At 47.0% G+C, this 18,835-nt stretch overlaps 1 protein-coding gene across 11 annotated transcripts in view; it reads right to left on the minus strand.

Annotated features, from left to right (window-relative positions):
- Positions 1–18,835, minus strand: part of PDE1C (phosphodiesterase 1C) — a 689,353-nt gene that overhangs the window by 487,699 nt on the left and 182,819 nt on the right. For all 11 annotated transcript variants that reach the window (XM_078342145.1, XM_078342151.1, XM_078342149.1 and 8 more), the window contains exon 2: positions 3,068–3,118. In XM_078342145.1, coding sequence (XP_078198271.1) covers positions 3,068–3,118 — 51 coding nt within the window. The remainder of the gene's footprint in view (positions 1–3,067; positions 3,119–18,835) is intronic.

Raw genomic sequence — 18,835 nt, forward strand, 5'->3', positions numbered from 1 at the left:
GTACCCACATGGGGTGCCCACCATGCAGTACTCTCATGAGGTGCCCACCACGCAGTACCCACATGGGGTGCCCACCACACAGTACCCACATGGGGTGCCCACCACGCAGTACCCACATGGGGTGCCCACCACGCAGTATCCACATGGGGTGCCCACCACGCAGTACTCTCATGAGGTGCCCACCATGCAGTACCCACATGGAGTGCCCACCACACAGTACCAACATGGGGTGCCCACCACAGTATCCACATGGGGTGCCCATCACGCAGTACTCTCATGAGGTGCCCACCACACAGTACCCACATGGGGTGCCCACCATTCAGTATTCTCATGAGGTGCCCACCAAACAGTACACACATGGGGTACCCACAACACATGGGGTGCCCACCATGCAGTACTCTCATGAGGTGCCCACCACAGTACCCACATGGGGTGCCCACCATGCAGTATCCATGTGAGGTACCTTCCATGCAGTACCCACTTGAGGTGCTCTGCTGGCTCACCCTGCCCACTGCAGAGTGTGGCAGTGCGTCACCCAAGGACAGCCGGCCTGGTGATGGATGCCATTCTCAAACCATCTCCTGGTCGGAAGCCAGCGTGCCTGCATTCACACAGCACTCTCAAGTCAAGGTCATTCACAACTCTTCACTTTCCTGGACACTGTCATTCTCCCCTTTGTGAGGAAAAGAGATATTTCCCACTTCCTTTCAGTCCCCCTCCCTCCTCCCTCCTCCTTCCTAACCCCCAGTCTTAGGAGAATGACTTCCCATGTTACTCTGTGTGCCCACGGTTGCTAGTCAGATGCTCCGATTGAAGTAAGATTGATCAGAAGCCGATGCTTGAGCCTACAGTGATGGGGCTGGGGTGATGAAGGAGCCTGATAGATCCAATGTCTCATGGAATTCACTCCACAGCACCCACCACCACAACCAGCCCTTCCCCGTCCCCGCTTCCCAGATCATCTCTGCTGACCCCTGGAGGGTCCAGCCATCACAGCAGAGTCTCTGGCCTCCCTTGTCCATCATGCCTGATTCCAAGCTGGGAAATACACACTAACACGGCTTTCTATCCTGTCAGATTCAGAAATTAGAAAATATTGTAATACATCATCTTCCAGTCTCAACAAAAAATCTCTCATCCAAATCCTTCCAACCTTCCCAAACTGAACCCTTCATTCACACCACACAATGAAGGTCAGTTTCAAGGTGGTAAAGCTAATTGAGTGTCGATCAGATATTGCAACATCTAAAACAAAAAAAAAAGCCTTCCTGAAAGTCACCTAATCTTTCCCTCTCTAGTACTGACTACAGAAAGACTTAGTAGCTCAGGTGTCACCTGACTTTTTTTTTCAAGGCATTGCAATTAACTCAGGAGATAATTTTCTCCTTTTTCCCCCATATCAATCCAACCTAATTGGTTTGCCACTAATTACTTGTTTCCTATACAGATATTTGTTCATGTCCTCACTTGTCTCAAGCTAATAAGCTTTCAAGAAACACATCATCCTTTCAACCCAGTCACACAGTTGAGAAGTTTACAGAAATTACCTTCCTTTCTCCGTGAAGGGACTAATTGCCCTAACTCTCATGCAAGGACCCCCTGCCTTCCTCTGTCTGGTGGTGAAAAGCTCCCTTGGGCCAGGGGCACCCAGCGCAGCCCTCACAGCATGGCCGGGTCACGATTCCAGCTTATTAATTTGCCTGATTACTGCTCGGGAGATGAAGAAAAAAATGGGATAAAAGCATATTCCTCAACCTCACTGAGCTGTGGGATGAAATGCCTATTTTGGAAATAATGATTCCAGGTAGGAGGGCAGTGAGGAATGGGGCTCATGAGAAGCAAGTGTTTTATTACACAATTTCTAAACTATGAGCACTTCATGCTTTTTCATTATTGTACCTTATTATAGTTCTATAAAAATCATTTCTAGGAAATCAATCCCAACGTTTCAAAGTCTTCCAAAAAGAGCTGGGAGGCAGAGTTTAAAAGAAGCCCTGTAAACAGAGAAATTATACTTTGAGCTTTATATAATAAGACTTACAATGGCACTGTCCACACTCAGACCTCATCAAGCCTGAATGAGGAATGCAGTGACTGGGGATTTGTAGAGCTCCTCCCATGCCACAGCTTCAAAGGACAGCAACAGTTTTGACTGTCCTATTTTCCAGGTGAGGAAACAGAGGCCCAGTAGTGTGAGTGAAATTACTTCTGGTGAAAGCCAGTGAGGCAGCGATGAATCCGTTTCTATTTACAGCTCTACCATTTCTCCACCTGGTGCACAGCCACCCTGCTCCACCTCTAGAAGTTCCACTCCCTTCTCTGGAATCCAGGTTTTCGTTCCACGGAGTGCATTAACTTGCTGGATAATTTGCTGACCACACTGGCACAGAAACCACTGAGGGGCTTTAGACGCCTACTGTCTCATACAGATCAAGACCTGGAGACAAAGGGGTCGAGGGAAACCCCATGGCCTCACCACAGCCCTAGGAAGACTCTCAAAGGCTAAGAAAACCCATTCAATCCATCTGGGCTTGAAAATGTCACCAAACTGAAGAAAAGCCAGTGGAGTAAGCCCGTAAGTCCGCGCCGAATGGTGATGATGCCTTCACAGCTACAAGCATTTCAGGGACCTCTCCTCACCTTACCTTCATAAAACGTTCACTAAAAGGGTACTTCTAGCAAAGCACTTCTCAAACTCTAATGTGAACAGGCATCCCCTGGAGATGTGTTAAAACACAGATTCTGACTCAGTAAGTCTGAAGGGGTGGCGGGGGCTGAGGCGCCACATATGTAAAAAGTTCCCAGGTGATGACGATTCTGCTGCTCTGAGGACCATACTTGGAACAGCAAAGGCTTAGGGCACAATTTGGAAACACGGTTCTATGGATTGAAAAGGCAGTAGCTCAGCAGCCTGGGCTCAAGTGGACTATCGACCAGATGAAGACATTTCCACATTGCTGTTTTATTAACGCCTGACAGGACTGAAGAGCTATACCACACGGGGGAAAGATTTCTGGAGAACGTTTTCTGAGGGGAGCAGGAAAGGAGTCAAACAAGATTTACTCACGAGAGAAGCGGGCCAGTGGTCTAGCATTCTTGTCGCCAGCTTCATTTGCAACTGGAAAAAAAATAAGAGGATGCAATTTAAAATAAAGCACGTGTGTCCACCAAATATGCCCCAGTACAGCCAGTCTCCTGGATGCTTTGACACCAAGCAGGATTTTTTTTTTTTTTTTTTTTGAGACGGAGTTTCACTTTTGTTACCCAGGCTGGAGTGCAATGGCGCGATCTCGGCTCACTGCAACCTCCGCCTCCTGGGTTCAGGCAATTCTCCTGCCTCAGCCTCCTGAGTAGCTGGGATTACAGGCACGCGCCACCGTGCCCAGCTAATTTTTTGTATTTTTAGTAGAGAGGGGGTTTCACCATGTTGACCAGGATGGTCTCGATCTGTTGACCTCGTGATCCACCCGCCTCGGCCTCCCAAAGTGCTGGGATTACAGGCTTGAGCCACCACGCCCGGCCAACACCAGGGAGTATTTAAGAGTCTTTGTAAATGAATAAAAGCAACTTTACTCTCTCCCTTTCTCTATTTCCAAGGCTGCCCTCAATACCTAAATGAAGTCACATGTCTCAATCATTTTGATTAGAATATTTGGATGAAGCTACAGAGGATCCCAACGACATCCAGTTTAGCGGTGTAAAGACGTTAATTGGCTTACATCCACTTAGCGAGAGGCACTTACACCAGATTCCAAGCGAATGGACATTCTTCGGCTTCAAGAGTCCTCTAATAGGGCTGTCTGTCAACACGCAAAGACACCCCAAGCATCGAAATGAGTCTGGTTTTCTAGGATTCCCAGGGGCAAAGCCGAGGCAGGAATTTCAGAAGATAAATAGAAAGCTGGTTTATGTTCAGAAAGATAATAAATTTAGATGCTAACAAACAGGGAATTGCATCAATAAAACTGTTCAGAAAACTGCCCTAGAAACTTTACCCCTACAGCTTCTCAGCAGGGCAGGCTACTTCCCACAAAAAGCCTCCATATAATTTATCATTGGGTAGAGTCATATTTAACATCCTTTCTAACTTACGAGCCCATTTTATTGGGTAAAAGAGTTTGGTTATTAAGAGGAAACAGAAGTTTCACTCACTTTAAATATGTTTTATTCCCATAAACATTATTTCTTGGTGGTTGTATGTATATACAATAGACAGACACAGGTATTTGTAGTTGTATGTATTACAATAGACAGACAGAGGTCTTTGTAATCTGCTTGAATGAACACCCAAAGCAATCAACAGGAAACGCCTTTCATTCTCGCGCAGTAAAAGCATTCGGGGCATGGACAGAAGAAAGGAGATTGCTAATGTGATCACGAATGTGGGAGAAGTTGCAGCAGAAGGGCAAAACTAACACGGTAACTACTTCCTAAACTTTATTGTTCATAAAATGATGTAGTAAGAGTCCAAACATTCATTTCACCCTCTCATAAAAGTACGCATTTTTAAATTTACTACATTTGGATAATTTTGAAAAATAGATTCCATCTCAGTATCTTGTTTTTCTGGTATTACCACGGCCTCTTCGTCTCCACTCTATTACTAATAAGATGTTACATAAAAATGACCAGCAGGGGGGGCAATGATTCATCCAGCGCCCATCATGTCACAACGCATTTCAAAAAAAGAATTGATTACTACACTCTGCACCAAATACATTGTAAAAGATTTCCAATTCAAAAAAAAAAATCCAGTCATTCTAAGAGCAATAGCTATTTTCTTGCTGTCTTCTAAAACGTTTTGTAGTCCTACCACACGAACATAAATAATTCACACTCATATTTCTGCCTCCACGCAGGGCTACATCCAGAGTATTTCAGAACAATGGTCAACTATCTCAGTACAAGTCTTCAACCACAACTGCACGTCCTCACATCAGGAAAACTTGGATGTCACCAGAGCTAAGTATAAAAGACATCTTAGGAGCACTCAGAAAACTCAAGAGTTTTCTATAACCAAAGGGGGAAGGAAGGAAAGAGGAAGAAAAAATGACCCCAGATAGGTATAGACATGAATTTTCCTGGCCTCGAGTTCAACTTGTCTTTCCACTTAGATACTGTAAATATCTGAAGAAAGAAAGAGAGCTGGGCATAGTGGCTCACACCTGTAAACCCAGCACTTTGGAAGGCTGAGGCAGGAGGAATGCTTGAGCTCAGGAGTTTGAGACTGGCCTGGGCAACATAGTGAGACCCTGTCTCCAAGAAAGAATTAAAAACTTAGCTGGGTGTGGTGGTGCATGCCTGTAGTGCCAGCTACTCAGGAGGCTGCAGTGGGAGGATCACGGAAGACCAGGAGGATGAGGCCACAGTTGGCTGTGATCCAGCCACTGCACTCCAGCCTGGGCAACAGAACAAGACCCTATCTCAGAAAGAAGGAAAGGAAGAAAGGCAGGCAGGGAAAAAGGCAGGAAGGAGAAAAAGAAATAGTGCCAGGGTTTTACCAGGACCTTTGCTGCAGAAACTTTAAAATGGCATTTTAAAATGGTATTACAAAGACCACTGCAATTGCTGAGAACGCAAGTAAGCACCTAAATGCTCAGCTTGGCGTGCACCTTCCTCCGAGAAGAACAGGGACACCAATGCCGCTATTTCACATGCAGCAACAGCCACGTCTTCACTCAGCCAGGCCCTCCCGGCCTGCTACCCTATTTAAGGACAGGAATTGCTGACCCAGATCCAAGTAATGCCAGGAAAGGCAAGATTCAGGATCCAGGCCAGTGGGGCACCAGGAGAGTTTACTCTATCCAAAAGGAATTTGAACCTCACCATCAGCATGATTTCCCTGCACACAGACCCGATGCCACACTCTGCTGCTGAAGGATCTCCTGTGATGCCATAGACCCTACAGATCACCTGCCCCAACTTACTCTCCCACCTCGTTTCCCAGCACATCAACACTCAGTCACCTGTGCTTGATACACAATCCAACACACGCACTTCCTGCCTGGCTCTGGCTCGTGCTGCCCCAGCCGTGGTGCACTCTTTCTCATTTTCACCTGGCCAACTCTTTACTCCTCTATCCAGAAGGTCCAAATTCCTTCTGGAGAGAGGCAACTCTCCTGGTGTTAATGAAGATTCTGCACCAAGTCTCCTTCTCCCCAGCATTCCTTCCTGTTTTCCTTGCTATTGCTCGGGCCTTTGCAAGTTGAAGGTAAGATGAGGTGAGATCAAACACCTGGAGTAATTCCAAGCTTCACCATCTATAGTAACTAGAGAAGGTGCCTGAAACCTCATTCCAGTGCTCTCTTCTTTGGAAGTCTTTTACTCACTTTTTAAGATCCAGGTGGAGCCATTCACTTCCAAAACGCCTCCTCGCCTCACACCACACCTTCTCCATCCCCCAGATCTCTGCCCATATGCCTGACTCCCCTTCCAGACCTGCCTGTTGCTCTCCAACTTCAGCAGGCCTCAGAACCACCGGGCAGGTTTCCTAAATACAATTTCTAATTGGATGCATCTGGTGTGAGGCCCGAGCTCCTACAACTCTGACAAGCTCCCAGGTGATACAGTGCCTGCTGGTCTGGGCTACCAGACCATAAAAGCTACCCCTGCCCCCCAAGGTAAGGATCATCACTTTTAATCATTGTATTTCCATTCTTTTGAACAGTGACTATGCATTCAGTCAATATTGTTAGAACTGAAGTAGACTAAATGCCACAAACAGCTTAGTTGACCACACGTCTCAGACTGCCTTCCAGATGACTGCAGAAAGCCTCAGGTGTGTTTTGTTTGGTCTCACAATGCTTTTAATTTTTAAACAATTGTCGGCCCACATTTAAAATCTAAGAGATATCAAATAGAAATACATAATACTGGTTTCCTTCAATTAACTGGGGCGATTGGAACACAAGGCCCCCGTCCCACATGACAGAAATCAGTCAGCACTGAGATGCCCCCTTGGCTGGCTCTGCCTCCTGCATGTTCAGAATCCAGCTCTACCCTGTTGCTGGACTATACTCTCCGCATGGTCGAGAAGGCAGGTGAAAGCAGAACTTCTTAAAGGGCTTAAAGAATGAAACTAAAACTCAGCAGATGCTAGCACTACAAAAAGTGGCTGTAGCCTGGCTCGCCAAGCCCTTCTGTCCCCAGCACACAACCGCCCAGATGGGGGTGACAGTCCACCAGCGTGCTGCAGGCCTGCTCGGACACACCCAGGCTTCTCCACTAGCACAGAAGCCCTCAAGCACTGCTGCTTGCTGGCATGTTTAAAAGTAGACAGCAAGCTTTCACATAAAGTAGGTGTTCCGTTTATCAGGTGCAGTTAGAGCGTGAATGTGGTAAGACCTTATAAGAATTATTATGCAGGTTTATGGAAAGCTAGCCATGCCATCCTGCTTACAAAACAGGCTCCAGTTCAGAATGCACAATGGATTCTATTGACGTCGAGTTACACGTCTAGGCTGCATGTGTATATAGGCACAGAGGGACCAGTGGAAATGCAGTCATCAGATATGTTAACAGTTATTTCTTCTGTGTGGTGGCATTTGAGAAAATCTATAACTTTTTAAATACTTTTCTGCATAAACTCAATAGTTTATGATAAGCATGTGTTTATAATCAGGAAGAATGTTTTTATTAGCGGGTATAAAACAATTGGCTATTGCTGTTTTTCAAATATATATTATTTCGAATGTGTGTGTGTATATGTACATGTGGAAGCATGTGTATGTAAAAAACTATCTTTTATACATTCACATGTATAAATGTTTATGCTATTTTTGTACATACACATATACATATATGCACATATTGTATACACATGCATGCATGTATATGAGATATACTTTAGATTCGGATTTCAGAGTAGTCTTGGATCACAGAATCCAAGGCATCTGCCATCTCTAGTCTGAGAGGGCTCCTTGTAACACTCAAGAAATGCATCTCTCACTCTCTCTCCAGGGATCCCACACATTATAGGTCAGTGGTTTGCAGCCCTGAACACATTAGAATCACCCAGGGATTGTTACAAAATACTGATGCCCAGACCAAGTACCCAGGGCCTCTAAGGGCTGGACCAAGCGTCATTGTTTTCTGAGCCCCTGATCCCGGTGAGCAGCCAAGGCTGGGAAGCACTAATAAATGGTGCAACTCCGTACATCTTTAGCAAAGCAACATTCAGGGAGGAGAGCGTGGCGCAGATTCCTTCAAAAATCATTACCCCTATTCAGTTCTTCTTTTCAGGATGATATTGCTTTGTCAAAATCCTGAACCAAGCGAGGTATATCTCTTCTTTAAGAAAATTTCAAACATTAAGATGCAAACCTAACTATGGAGACCAATTAGTGGGCAACTCTTTGCATTGTGAAGGGTTGTTTATAAAAGGGTTCCCCTCACTTTGCCGCTATCCTTCAGCATATGTACATTGAGCACTACCTGGGTGGTAGGCACTGAACTAGACTCGGGGAGGGTTGCAACAATGGATTCCACCCAACTGGGACATACAAGTAAGTTAGGAAGGCAAACTGTGCCTCTCCATCTGGGTTTATCCAAGTGTGATCAGCCAGGAAAGTGACATGATGAGGATGAGGAGGAGGATGCAGGTTCCTTGGTCCAGTTCCAGATCCACTGGGTCAGAATCCCTGTAAGTGAGGACGGGACTCTAGGTTTTAAACCAGAGGTCCCCAACTCCTAGGCCCTGGAACCTAGCAGCCCATGGCCTGTTAGGAACCGAGCTGCCCAGCAGGAGGTGAGCAGCAGGGGACCAAGCATCACCACCTGAGCTCCACACCTGGTCAGATCAGCAGCAGCATTAGATTCTCGTAGGAGCGTGAACTTTTTGTGAACTGCACATGTGAGAGATCCAGGTTGCATGCTCCTTATGATCATCTGAGGTGGAACAATTTCATCCCCAAACCATTTACCCTACACCCCATTTTGAGGAAAAAGTGTCTTCCATGAAACCCGACCCTGGCGCCATAAAGGTTGAGAACCCCTGTTTTAAACAATTGCTCCGGAAGCCACTTGGGTACACTAACATCTGAGAAGCAGCAATCTAAAGTCAGTGTTCCCCTGCTGTGTTTCCTGTAGGTTTTCCCTCCCAAAAACTGGCCGGAAACAAATCTCAGAGGAAGTAGTTGCCAGGGCGACCAATGGGTGGCAGATAGGTAAGAGGAAGATAACCCAGAGCAATGAGCATCCCAACCCCAGGCAACCCAGGGGACTCTGACGTCCCGGCGAGGCCACTATCAAAACAGACCATCAGAAAGGACAAAGGAGAGTGAGAAGGAAGCTAAGGACGCCCAAACAGTTGTGGTGGTGGCCTAGGCAGGTGTACACTGCTTTGTAACCAAAACCAGCACCCAAAACACTGCCACCCTTGTTTGAAAGCCCTGGCACCTGGGTGAACACAAACACAGCTGGGGTCCTGGGTGCCAGGGCTTACACACAGTGAGTAGCAAACCCAGGGCAGAGCCTGGTTTCCTGCAAGCAAATCTGCCCCGTGCACTGGCCGCTGCTGCTTTGCCACAGCCCTGGGTTCGGCCCAGGCCTTCTCTCCAAGTGAACTCTTTTGGGCAGGCTGGTGCCTGGAATGTCAGGAACAAGAGACTCCCAAAGAACAGAGCACTGGATTGAGGTTCCAGGCACTTTCACCAGTTACTACAGAAGGTGAAGCTTGGAATCGCTCCAGGCGTTTGACATTACCTCATCTTACCTTCAACCTGCAAAGACCCAAGCAATCACAAGGAAAACGGGAAGGAATGCCGGGGAGAAGGAGGCTTGGGCAAATCATCATTAACTATCCTAGCTCAGATATCATCTTCTAGGCAGGGCCTTCCATGACCACCCATGAAGACCGCAGCAACTGACTGCCCTCTTCCTCTGGTCTCCACCCCCGTCCCACTCTCTTCCTCCCCACAGCACTGTCACCGCCTCACGCGCTCTGTACTTCACTGGGTTTACTGCCTTTCTCCTTCCATGACAATGTGAGCTCCACACAAGCATAGATTATCTCCCCAATGAAAAAACTGCTCTCTCCCCAGTGCCCACATGCCTGGCATATAATATTTATGGACTGGATTCACGACCAACCTCCTAGCCATCTACCATTCAGAATGCGATGGAGCCAAAGGTATTGGAAGGAGAAAGGAAAAGGCAGGTGCAAGCATATCCTAACCCTTGAACACCCTACGTATCCATTCAGATCTTCAATAATAAGACACTGAATAAATCACAGATGCCAAGTAAATCTGCAAACACCCAGTCATGGTCCCTGCCTTCACACCGAATAAGGCTGCCCTTCCAATTTGATGGGCAGGAGTGCAGAAAGACTGACTAATGTTTTCAAGACCACACAGGGTTTCATAGTCAAACCCCAATCTAAACACAGGAGTATCTAGTGCCAAAGTCCATGTCTTTTCCACCTTTGTCTCTTTGCCTTCCAAGAAGGGGAGAGGGGTAGAAACCATGCTCCAGAGAGGGCTGCACCAAGAGAAGAGCCAGGCTGCAGCCTGTATGCCTCTAGCCCCAGCGGGAGGAGGGTACGAGCCTGCAGGCAATGGGGGAGGTCACCAACCTGGCCTCTGGTACCAGGCATAAGGCCAGGAGACTGTCAGGAGAGAGAGGCTGTTTGCTGAGGTGGGCAAGGAGGCCAGGACTCACAGCAATAGGATCCAGTAAAGGGAGAAGCTGCTGACGACGGGAGGAGCTTCAACACCACATTCATTCAGGAGCCCCATGGTGTCTCCCCAACCCTATTAAGCCTTCTATAGGTAGGAAACAGCAACGAGGGAACAGAATCAAGAATCAAATTCATCTCAGTACGAACCAGTACAACTAACAAAAACAGCCCCTACGAGGCAAATACTCTCTTTAACAGGTGAGGAAAGTGATACTCAAAGAGATTAGGCAGCTTGTCCAAAAACGGACCAAGCAAAGCCTCAGTCAGAAATGTCATCCCTTCCTTCCAGCTCTGAGTCCGGCATTCTCAGAGAAGGGATACGTCCCATCTGTTTAATTGTCATGTCATCCTCAATGGTAAAACAAAAGGCTTGACTTCCTTTTCTACCATGTGGTTTGATAAACACTGATGCTTGACAAGCCTGGGATCTGTTTCAAGCATAAAAATACATAAATGTATAACTCTGGCGATGGTTGAATCGAGTGCTGTGTTGAGAAGTTTTCTGATGCCAAGACTGAGCTTAGCAAGATGTGTTTGTGACACATGACCAAAGTCTGCCACGGTTGGGGCGAAGGAAAACTGAAGGGAGAAGGTAGGGTGAGTAAATGGGAAATCCTGCCAGGTTCGCTGGACATAAAAGAATGTGGTCATGAAATGGATAATTCGCAAAGGTAACAGTTCATTCAACATATAAAATATGTTATCCGAGTTGCTTAAAATGAGAAGTGCTATATAACACAATAACTTCTTACATCCAGGAGCCATCCAAACAGACTGGGCATTTCCAGAAGGCTGTCATCTAAATCAGACGTAGCCATGCCTTTCACAAGGCTGCGGTCTTGTTAAAACACAGATTAACTTAACTGCCTGAGATGAAATAACTTGCAGTGGTAGGTCCAGACGTAGAAGCTGGTACCACCTTATTTCAGAGGCGGCACCCTTCACCTCGTGCTATCCATCACATTTTCAACATCCAAGTGTCACTACCACCTCATGAGCCTCATTGCCATGAAATCCAGCCCCTTGTCTCCCCCGCACCTAGCCTCAAGTCGGAAGCCTGCTCCTTATGGGAACAGAGCTCAGCAATCCAGCTGGAAGTTGTGCCCCAGAGCCACAAAAGGCATGACAGCCCCCACTCTGTTCCTTCCCCCCTTCTTTATTGAGAAATGCTCAGCATTGCCTCATTATACCTTCTGGGCCAATTTGGCTGTCAAATCCACTCTGAATCAGGCACTTGCACAAAAGAAAATAAAACCAACTTGTAGTTGATGACGCATCCGGGCTGATAATCTGAAAGTGACGTGCATGGTGTACGTTCCAGGCCCTTCTCTCCTAGCGTCATGGGCAAGGCTCATCTGCCAGAGGGCAGGATGGCTCCCTGGCTCGCGCAGCCCGGGTTATCACACACACAGAAGGAAAACCAAAGAGGCCTTTACCAACCTGAGAAGACAGCTTAAAAAAGACATCCTGTACCTTTTCTTTTAGCTTGGAAGAACCTGGGTCATATGCAGAGGTTCAAGCAATCTATTTCTTCCCTGGACCTAATTTCATACATTTGCTTATTTATCTATACCCTATCTCATTTCACAAATTATATTTTATGTTTTGCTCTAGGCATCTTTCCTTTATGCAACAAAGTGAGATGTTAATGAAAATTGAAATTTACTTATTTCAATCAATTTCTTGCTCCCTTTCCCTGATCCCACTTTCTGAGTCTCTGAGTCTCAGGTTGACTTTACAGGGCTCTCCATTACACTGAGATCCAACAATCAATTGCCATCTGTTGAGTCTCAGTCCCATCTGTTGGGCTCCCTCCTCCCAGAGCTTTGCTGGATGTGAGGATGAATCCTCACCCTCAGGTAGCCAGGAATCCAGCTGAGACCCAAAGGCTTGGCCCTGACCTTCCTGGTACACATCATTCAAGCTGTTGCCATATGAATTTATTAAGGTGTTTGGTGTTTCTGTGGAAATCACCAGGCCTAGCTACCAGGCCCTGATTTCAGGAAACCTGAGATCTCATTGCAGAAACATAATTTTCAAACATGAGATGTCCCAAGCTCTGTTGAATGCTAGACGAAGCGTCCTTTGTGGTTGGGAGTGAATAGTGGTGGGAGGTTTCCTGGAAGATGAGAACAGGTGAGATTAGAGAGGTGGAGAGGATGACGGAATCTGCCCAGGGAGAGGAAAGGGGTATGGTTGATTCTAGGACCTGGGAGCAGACGGAGATGCACCAATTATACATAAGTCTTTCCCTTTCACAGCAAGAAAAGTTGTTGTTCATTTAATTGGAGGAGGGGTTAGTAACATGCCATAAAAGGCGAACACTCAGATCTTTTTTTTTTTTTTTTTTTTTTTTTGAGACAGAGTTTCGCTCTTGTTACCGAGGCTGGAGTGCAATGGTGAGATCTCGGCTCACCGCAACCTCCGCCTCCTGGGTTCAGGCAATTCTCCTGCCTCAGCCTCCCGAGTAGCTGGGATTACAGGTGCGCACCACCGTGCCCAGCTAATTTTTGTATTTTTAGTAGAGACGGGGGTTTCACCATGTTGACCAGGATGGTCTCGATCTCTTGACCTCGTGATCCACCCGCCTCAACCTCCCAAAGTGCTAGGATTATAGGTGTGAGCCACCACGCCCAGCCTCACTCAGATCTTTCTATCTGCATTCTTTCCTATTTCCATCTACGCACATGTTGCATCTGCAGATGTATCTGAACATGCTCTCAATTCAGGTGCCTTGACACCAGTCCAGTGCCAGCAATCGCTGCACAGCACTGCTGCCTGGATGTGAATTCTTCTTCGTGGTGATGGCCTTGGTGGCCCAGCCCAGCCCTCTTGGTCAATACCCTGGTGGCCACCATGGGCATCAGGCTACAGGACCCTGGCTCTCATGGGGCCCCCTGCAATCCTGGTCTCACTAAAACAACCCAGTGGAGCAAACCAGGCAAAGCCAATCACTAGCAGTTAACGTGAATCAAAAGTGTTGAGATGGAAATACAATACTGATATGGCTTTGCTGTGTCCCCACCCAAATCTCTTCTTGAATTGCAGCTTCCACTATTCCCATGTGTTGTGGGAGGCACCCAGTGGGAGGGAAGTTTCCCCCATACTGTTCTCGTGGTACTGAATAAGTCTCACGAGATCTGATGATTTTATAAGGGGTTTCCCCTTTGGCTCTCATCCTCTTTTGTCTGCCACCACATAAGTCATGCCTTTCGCCTTCCACAGTGATTGTGGCCTCCCCGGCCACATGGAGCTGTGAGTCCATTAAACCTCTGTTGGTTTGTTTAATAAATTACCCAGTCTTGGGTATGTCTTTATCGGTGTGAAAACAGACTAATACAAATATCAAGCTGGCTGCTCAAGCTGTTAAGCTGTTAATTACAGTCCACTCCAGACAAGGCAAAGAAAAGTATAAAGAAGAGGTGGAAGGACACCCACATTTATTAAGCCCCTTCCTCATGCCAGGCACCAGTAGGAACTTTATGGCTATAATTTTTATTCAGTTTTCACACTGTTTCAGGAGGTAAGTAGTAAGCATTGCTATTTTCAGGTGAGGAAGATGAGGTTTAGAAAAAGTTAAATTACTTTCCCAAATCGACAGTGAGAAGTGAGAAAGCTAAGACTGAAACCCAATCTGTGAGCCCCTTTCTTCTCTTTTCTCTACAGTTCACACCATTGGAGAGCACATTAAGAACTCTCTGGTCCAATTCCACATCATGCATGGATCCCCACAACATCCCAAACAGGTGGGCCTCTAGCTCATGCCTGAACTGTCTCTAGAAACAGGAGCGCCCTCCTTCTGGAGGTAGAAAGCAGTTGTCAGAAAAAAAAGGCCAATGCCTCTTATAATACCACCTTTCCAAAGGTCTTCACGCTACCCCTCATGGAATAGGGCTGGCTCCCTTTCCTCCTGAGGGCTCTTCCAACATTTGAGGCCAACTGTCATGAACTCAGACCCTGAGCCTTCTCTTCTCCAAACCGACATGCCCAGTTTTCTCCTTGTGTGACAAAAATTTCCCAAGGCTTTTACCCACAAAAGCAAAATTACTTAAGTCATTGCCAAAAAAAGAGAATATTTGTATTTTAAATAAGCCTCAGCAACACATTCTTCAAAGATAATTGAGTCCATGCAACACATGACATTATTCCTCTTTTCAGATGAGGAAAGTGAGGCTTAGAAAAACTTTAATCATTTTCCCAAATCAACCTGAGGAGTGAGAAAGCTGGGACTAAAACCCAGACAGCCGGGATTCTTCAACCCCATTCATTCCCAAAGGGATCTTCAGGCTGAGTCAAATTTCCATCTTCCTCTGTCAAGTCCCTTTCTTGTTTGACTCTTGGGAGAAGTGGAGGGCACATAGGAGCCATTTTCAGCATCATACACCCAGGAGCCATACAGACGGGCTGGGAGTTTCCAGGAGGCTGTTATCTAAATCAGTGCATCTCAGATATGGCCATGCCTCTGACAAGCCCGCGGTATTGTTAAACTGCAGATTCATTTTTGGATGATCTGGACCAGGGCCTGTGAGTCTGCATTTCTAACAAGCTCCCAGGTGATGGTTCTGGTTCAGGTACTACACTCTGAGTAGCTCGGTGCTAAAGGACACAGCACCCTTTGAAAAGGAAGGGCCAAGAGCATGTTGTAAGAGCTCATTGGAAAGCTCAGTGAAAATGCTATGGAATTTAATGCTCAATTCTCTTGGTTTTTCTTCAGCTTTTTTTTTTTTTTTTTTTTTTTTTTTTTTTTTTTTGAGAAAAAGAACTGTTAACATCACAACTTTTAAAACCTGCCTAAGGATAGATGTTGATACTGTGTAAGTGTGAGAAGGCGCATCCAATACAGAGGGTGACGGAGAGAAACTTGCCCCTCTCAACCAGCATTCAACAGCGCAGGGACGAGCTAGATTACTATCCACCTGGGCAAGCCACTGGCAGAGCACAAAGCCCAAAATGCATTAGGAGATGCTCAGATCTGAGATAAGAAATCAACCTGATAGCCACAACGTCACTTGAGGTGCTCCAATTTGATCCAATTTCCCAGCAGTACTTTGAGCTCATGAGAGCCAGCACATAAACACGTGCACACACACAAATGCACATATGCACACACACTCATGCACACAAACACACCTCCCAACATCGACTCAGGCATGCACTGTCAGCACTGCGATGTCCAGGATCATGAATCATCACGTCGTTACTGACTGGCTGCAGGCTGAACAGATCCAAATGCATCAAATAAATGAAATGAGGCGCAGGGCATCATGCCCTTGGGCATTTTGGTAAGGAACTCAGATGTCACTAGACTGAGCTGCCCTTCAGCAGACCTACGCTTTTGCACACTGTTTCCCCCAGACTAGCACGGGGCCTGGCACACTTGAGCTACTTGATAAAGGGCTAGTCTTGAAGTCACAGAGGTCCTGGGATGGAGATGGGCCATGCTGCTAGGAACTATCCTCCTCTGTCCAGAAGCCGAAGAACCTTGCTGCCAACCAGCTAAGGACTTGATGTTAGCTTGGCATCTTATCTTCTAAGCCCGTTGGAAGTCTGGGGACCATTTGGGGGTCACAAACTGGAGACAGGTGTATCTAGCTTGGCAAGCATAGCATTTAAGAATGAACTGTCTGAATTTGTGGGGGAATAGTCCCCCGGGGTCGCATGAATCCCTGTTGCTAACATCACACCTGCTTCATTCCAGCTGCTTCCCAGAGATCTCTGCACAGATATGCATTAGGACTCTAACATTGAACATGCCAAAGCAGAACTGTCTGTTTCTCCCGGAAGTCTGCTCTTCCCCAGATTTTACCATCTCAGTAAACAGAACCACCTTCCCCTCCCCTATCCTCCCCATCAAAGTTGATCAGGACAAAAATGTGACTGTACCCTTATTTCTATTCTTTCCTAGCCCTTGCATCAGTAAACCGTGCAGGCTTCACTTTTAAAAGAGATCCGAAACTCCTACCATTCCTTCCACCTTCTCCCCTGAAATTGACCCAAGCGCACAGGGCCCCCCACTTGGAGTTTCCCGCAGATGTCGGCAACTCCCTGTGCAAAGCCCTCGATGGTTCTCCTGGTGTTCAAATCACTGCCCCCAGATCCCTTCCTGTCCAGATCTCACCTTCTCGTCTCATCCGCTAAGTAACTAAGCTCTCAAACCTGTTAAACGTATTCCCATTCTTGTCTGTCCTGCCTGGAATTCTGTGCTGCTGGTGCTAAGGGTCCAGTCGTAGTGGCCACCCTGGCAGACTGTTCCACATGCACTCACATGTGCAAGCTCGTGCAGTCTTTGTAGCAGGGAGGCAGGACTATTGTTATCCCCACTTTACTCGTGAGGCAACTGAGGCGCAGAGAGGTTATGTGACCCGCCCAAGGCCATACAGCAGGTAAATGGCAGCGCTGGATTTGAATCTAGGCAGTCTATCCAGGGCCTCACTGAATCACTGCCACTGTGCCCCTTACAGAGCTTGTCACTTGCTCAGCTGCCTTCTCACCTTACACATCCCCAGGTACTTCCCTGACCATCCCCTGTCTCAAGCACCCATCAGTATCTGGAATTAGCCTATTTACTCATGTGCTTACATATTTCTCCATCACAAACACAGACACAAAAGGATATAAGCTCCCTGAAGGCAGCCCCCAGCAGCCTCATTCTCTGTGCCTCAGAACTCAGAATAGTGCCTGGCACAAGCCCTCCTCATCAAATACTAACCAGCCTACTGCCTACTTTACATTAGCACCTGGTCCTGCAGGCGCTTGAGTCAGTCTCCATCCTCCACCTTGTCCTATCCTGTAACATTCCGTAGGCTCCTGGCAGTTTCCTCTACAGGACAGATTCCGCACCCGGATGACAAAATGCTGCACAATGCGGCCCAGCCACCCCTCTGGCCTTGTCCCCACTCCTCCCCTCCCAGCACACACCTGCACGCCAGCTGTCCTGAGCTGCTCCACCTGCAGCCTCCGCAGATGAATGAGTCCCTCTGCGCATGCTCCTGTCCTTGGCACCAGTTCCCTACCATGAGGGATGTAAAGACCGCAGGCTTTAGAGTCAGACAGACCTAACTTGGAATCCTGGCTCCTCTGCCATCTTACCAAACCTCCCTAAGTCACTTTCCTTGTGGGTAAAAACGTTACAATACTCACTCCTCAGGGATGTCAAGATGACGGATAAGATACCTAAAACACTTAGAACCGTCACGGCACGTGGTTGTGATGAGCTGCTCTGTAAGAGGTAGATGGTGACAGTGGTATGTGTTTAAGGTCAGTTTGTATTAAAGAAAGGTGCAGAGACACTTTCTTAACACTGTTTGCATCTTCACTGAACACCTGTGTGACACATAAATCTCAGTATCTCCGATATCCTTGGAAGCTGCTTCCAGATGCCTCTAGGACCCCAAGAACCCAAACCCTGCTCTGGCCCTTTCATTTTGCTAGTAACAAGGGAAGAACAATTGGGAAATGGATAAAATTGCATGCTCAGTACCTCTGATCTTATGTTAGAAAGAACAACCTTAAAAAAAACCAGCAGGCAGCAAAGACCCAGATCTGGTCTCTGGGACAGGATGGGAGAAGGAAGGCTAGCGATGAAGAGCTCCCCCAGGAACCTGGGCATCTGATGGAACCTTCGGGAATCACCTTTATTATTAAAAAAAAAAAAAAAAAAAAAAACCATTGGCCGGGCAAGGTGGCTCACGCCTGTAATCCCAGCACTTTGGGAGGCTGAGGCAGGTGGATCACGAGGTCAAGAGATCGAGACCATCCTGGTCAGCATGGTGAAACCCCATCTCTACTAAAAATACAAAAAATTAGCTGGGCACGGTGGCACATGCCTGTAATCCCAGCTACTCGGGAGGCTGAGGCAGGAGAATTGCCTGAACCCAGGAGGCGGAGGTTGCGGTGAGCCGAGATCGCGCCATTGCACTCCAGCCTGGGTAACAAGAGCGAAACTCCGTCTCAAAAAAAAAAAAAAAACTATTAAAATATACAACCATGTATTTGTGAACCAGAAAGAAATGAAGCATATGGGCAAACCTATCGTTGTCGCTTTTTAAATAAGGCAGTTCCTCATCACATACTGGCAACCTGGCTGGATTTGTTAAACTTCTGATGTCCCCTCTAAGAGGACATATTCCAGCTGAATAATGTTAAGGGGCGGTGAGG

Source organism: Callithrix jacchus, chromosome 11 (assembly GCF_049354715.1).
Source record: "Callithrix jacchus isolate 240 chromosome 11, calJac240_pri, whole genome shotgun sequence".
Classification (NCBI taxonomy): Eukaryota; Metazoa; Chordata; class Mammalia; order Primates; family Cebidae; genus Callithrix; species Callithrix jacchus.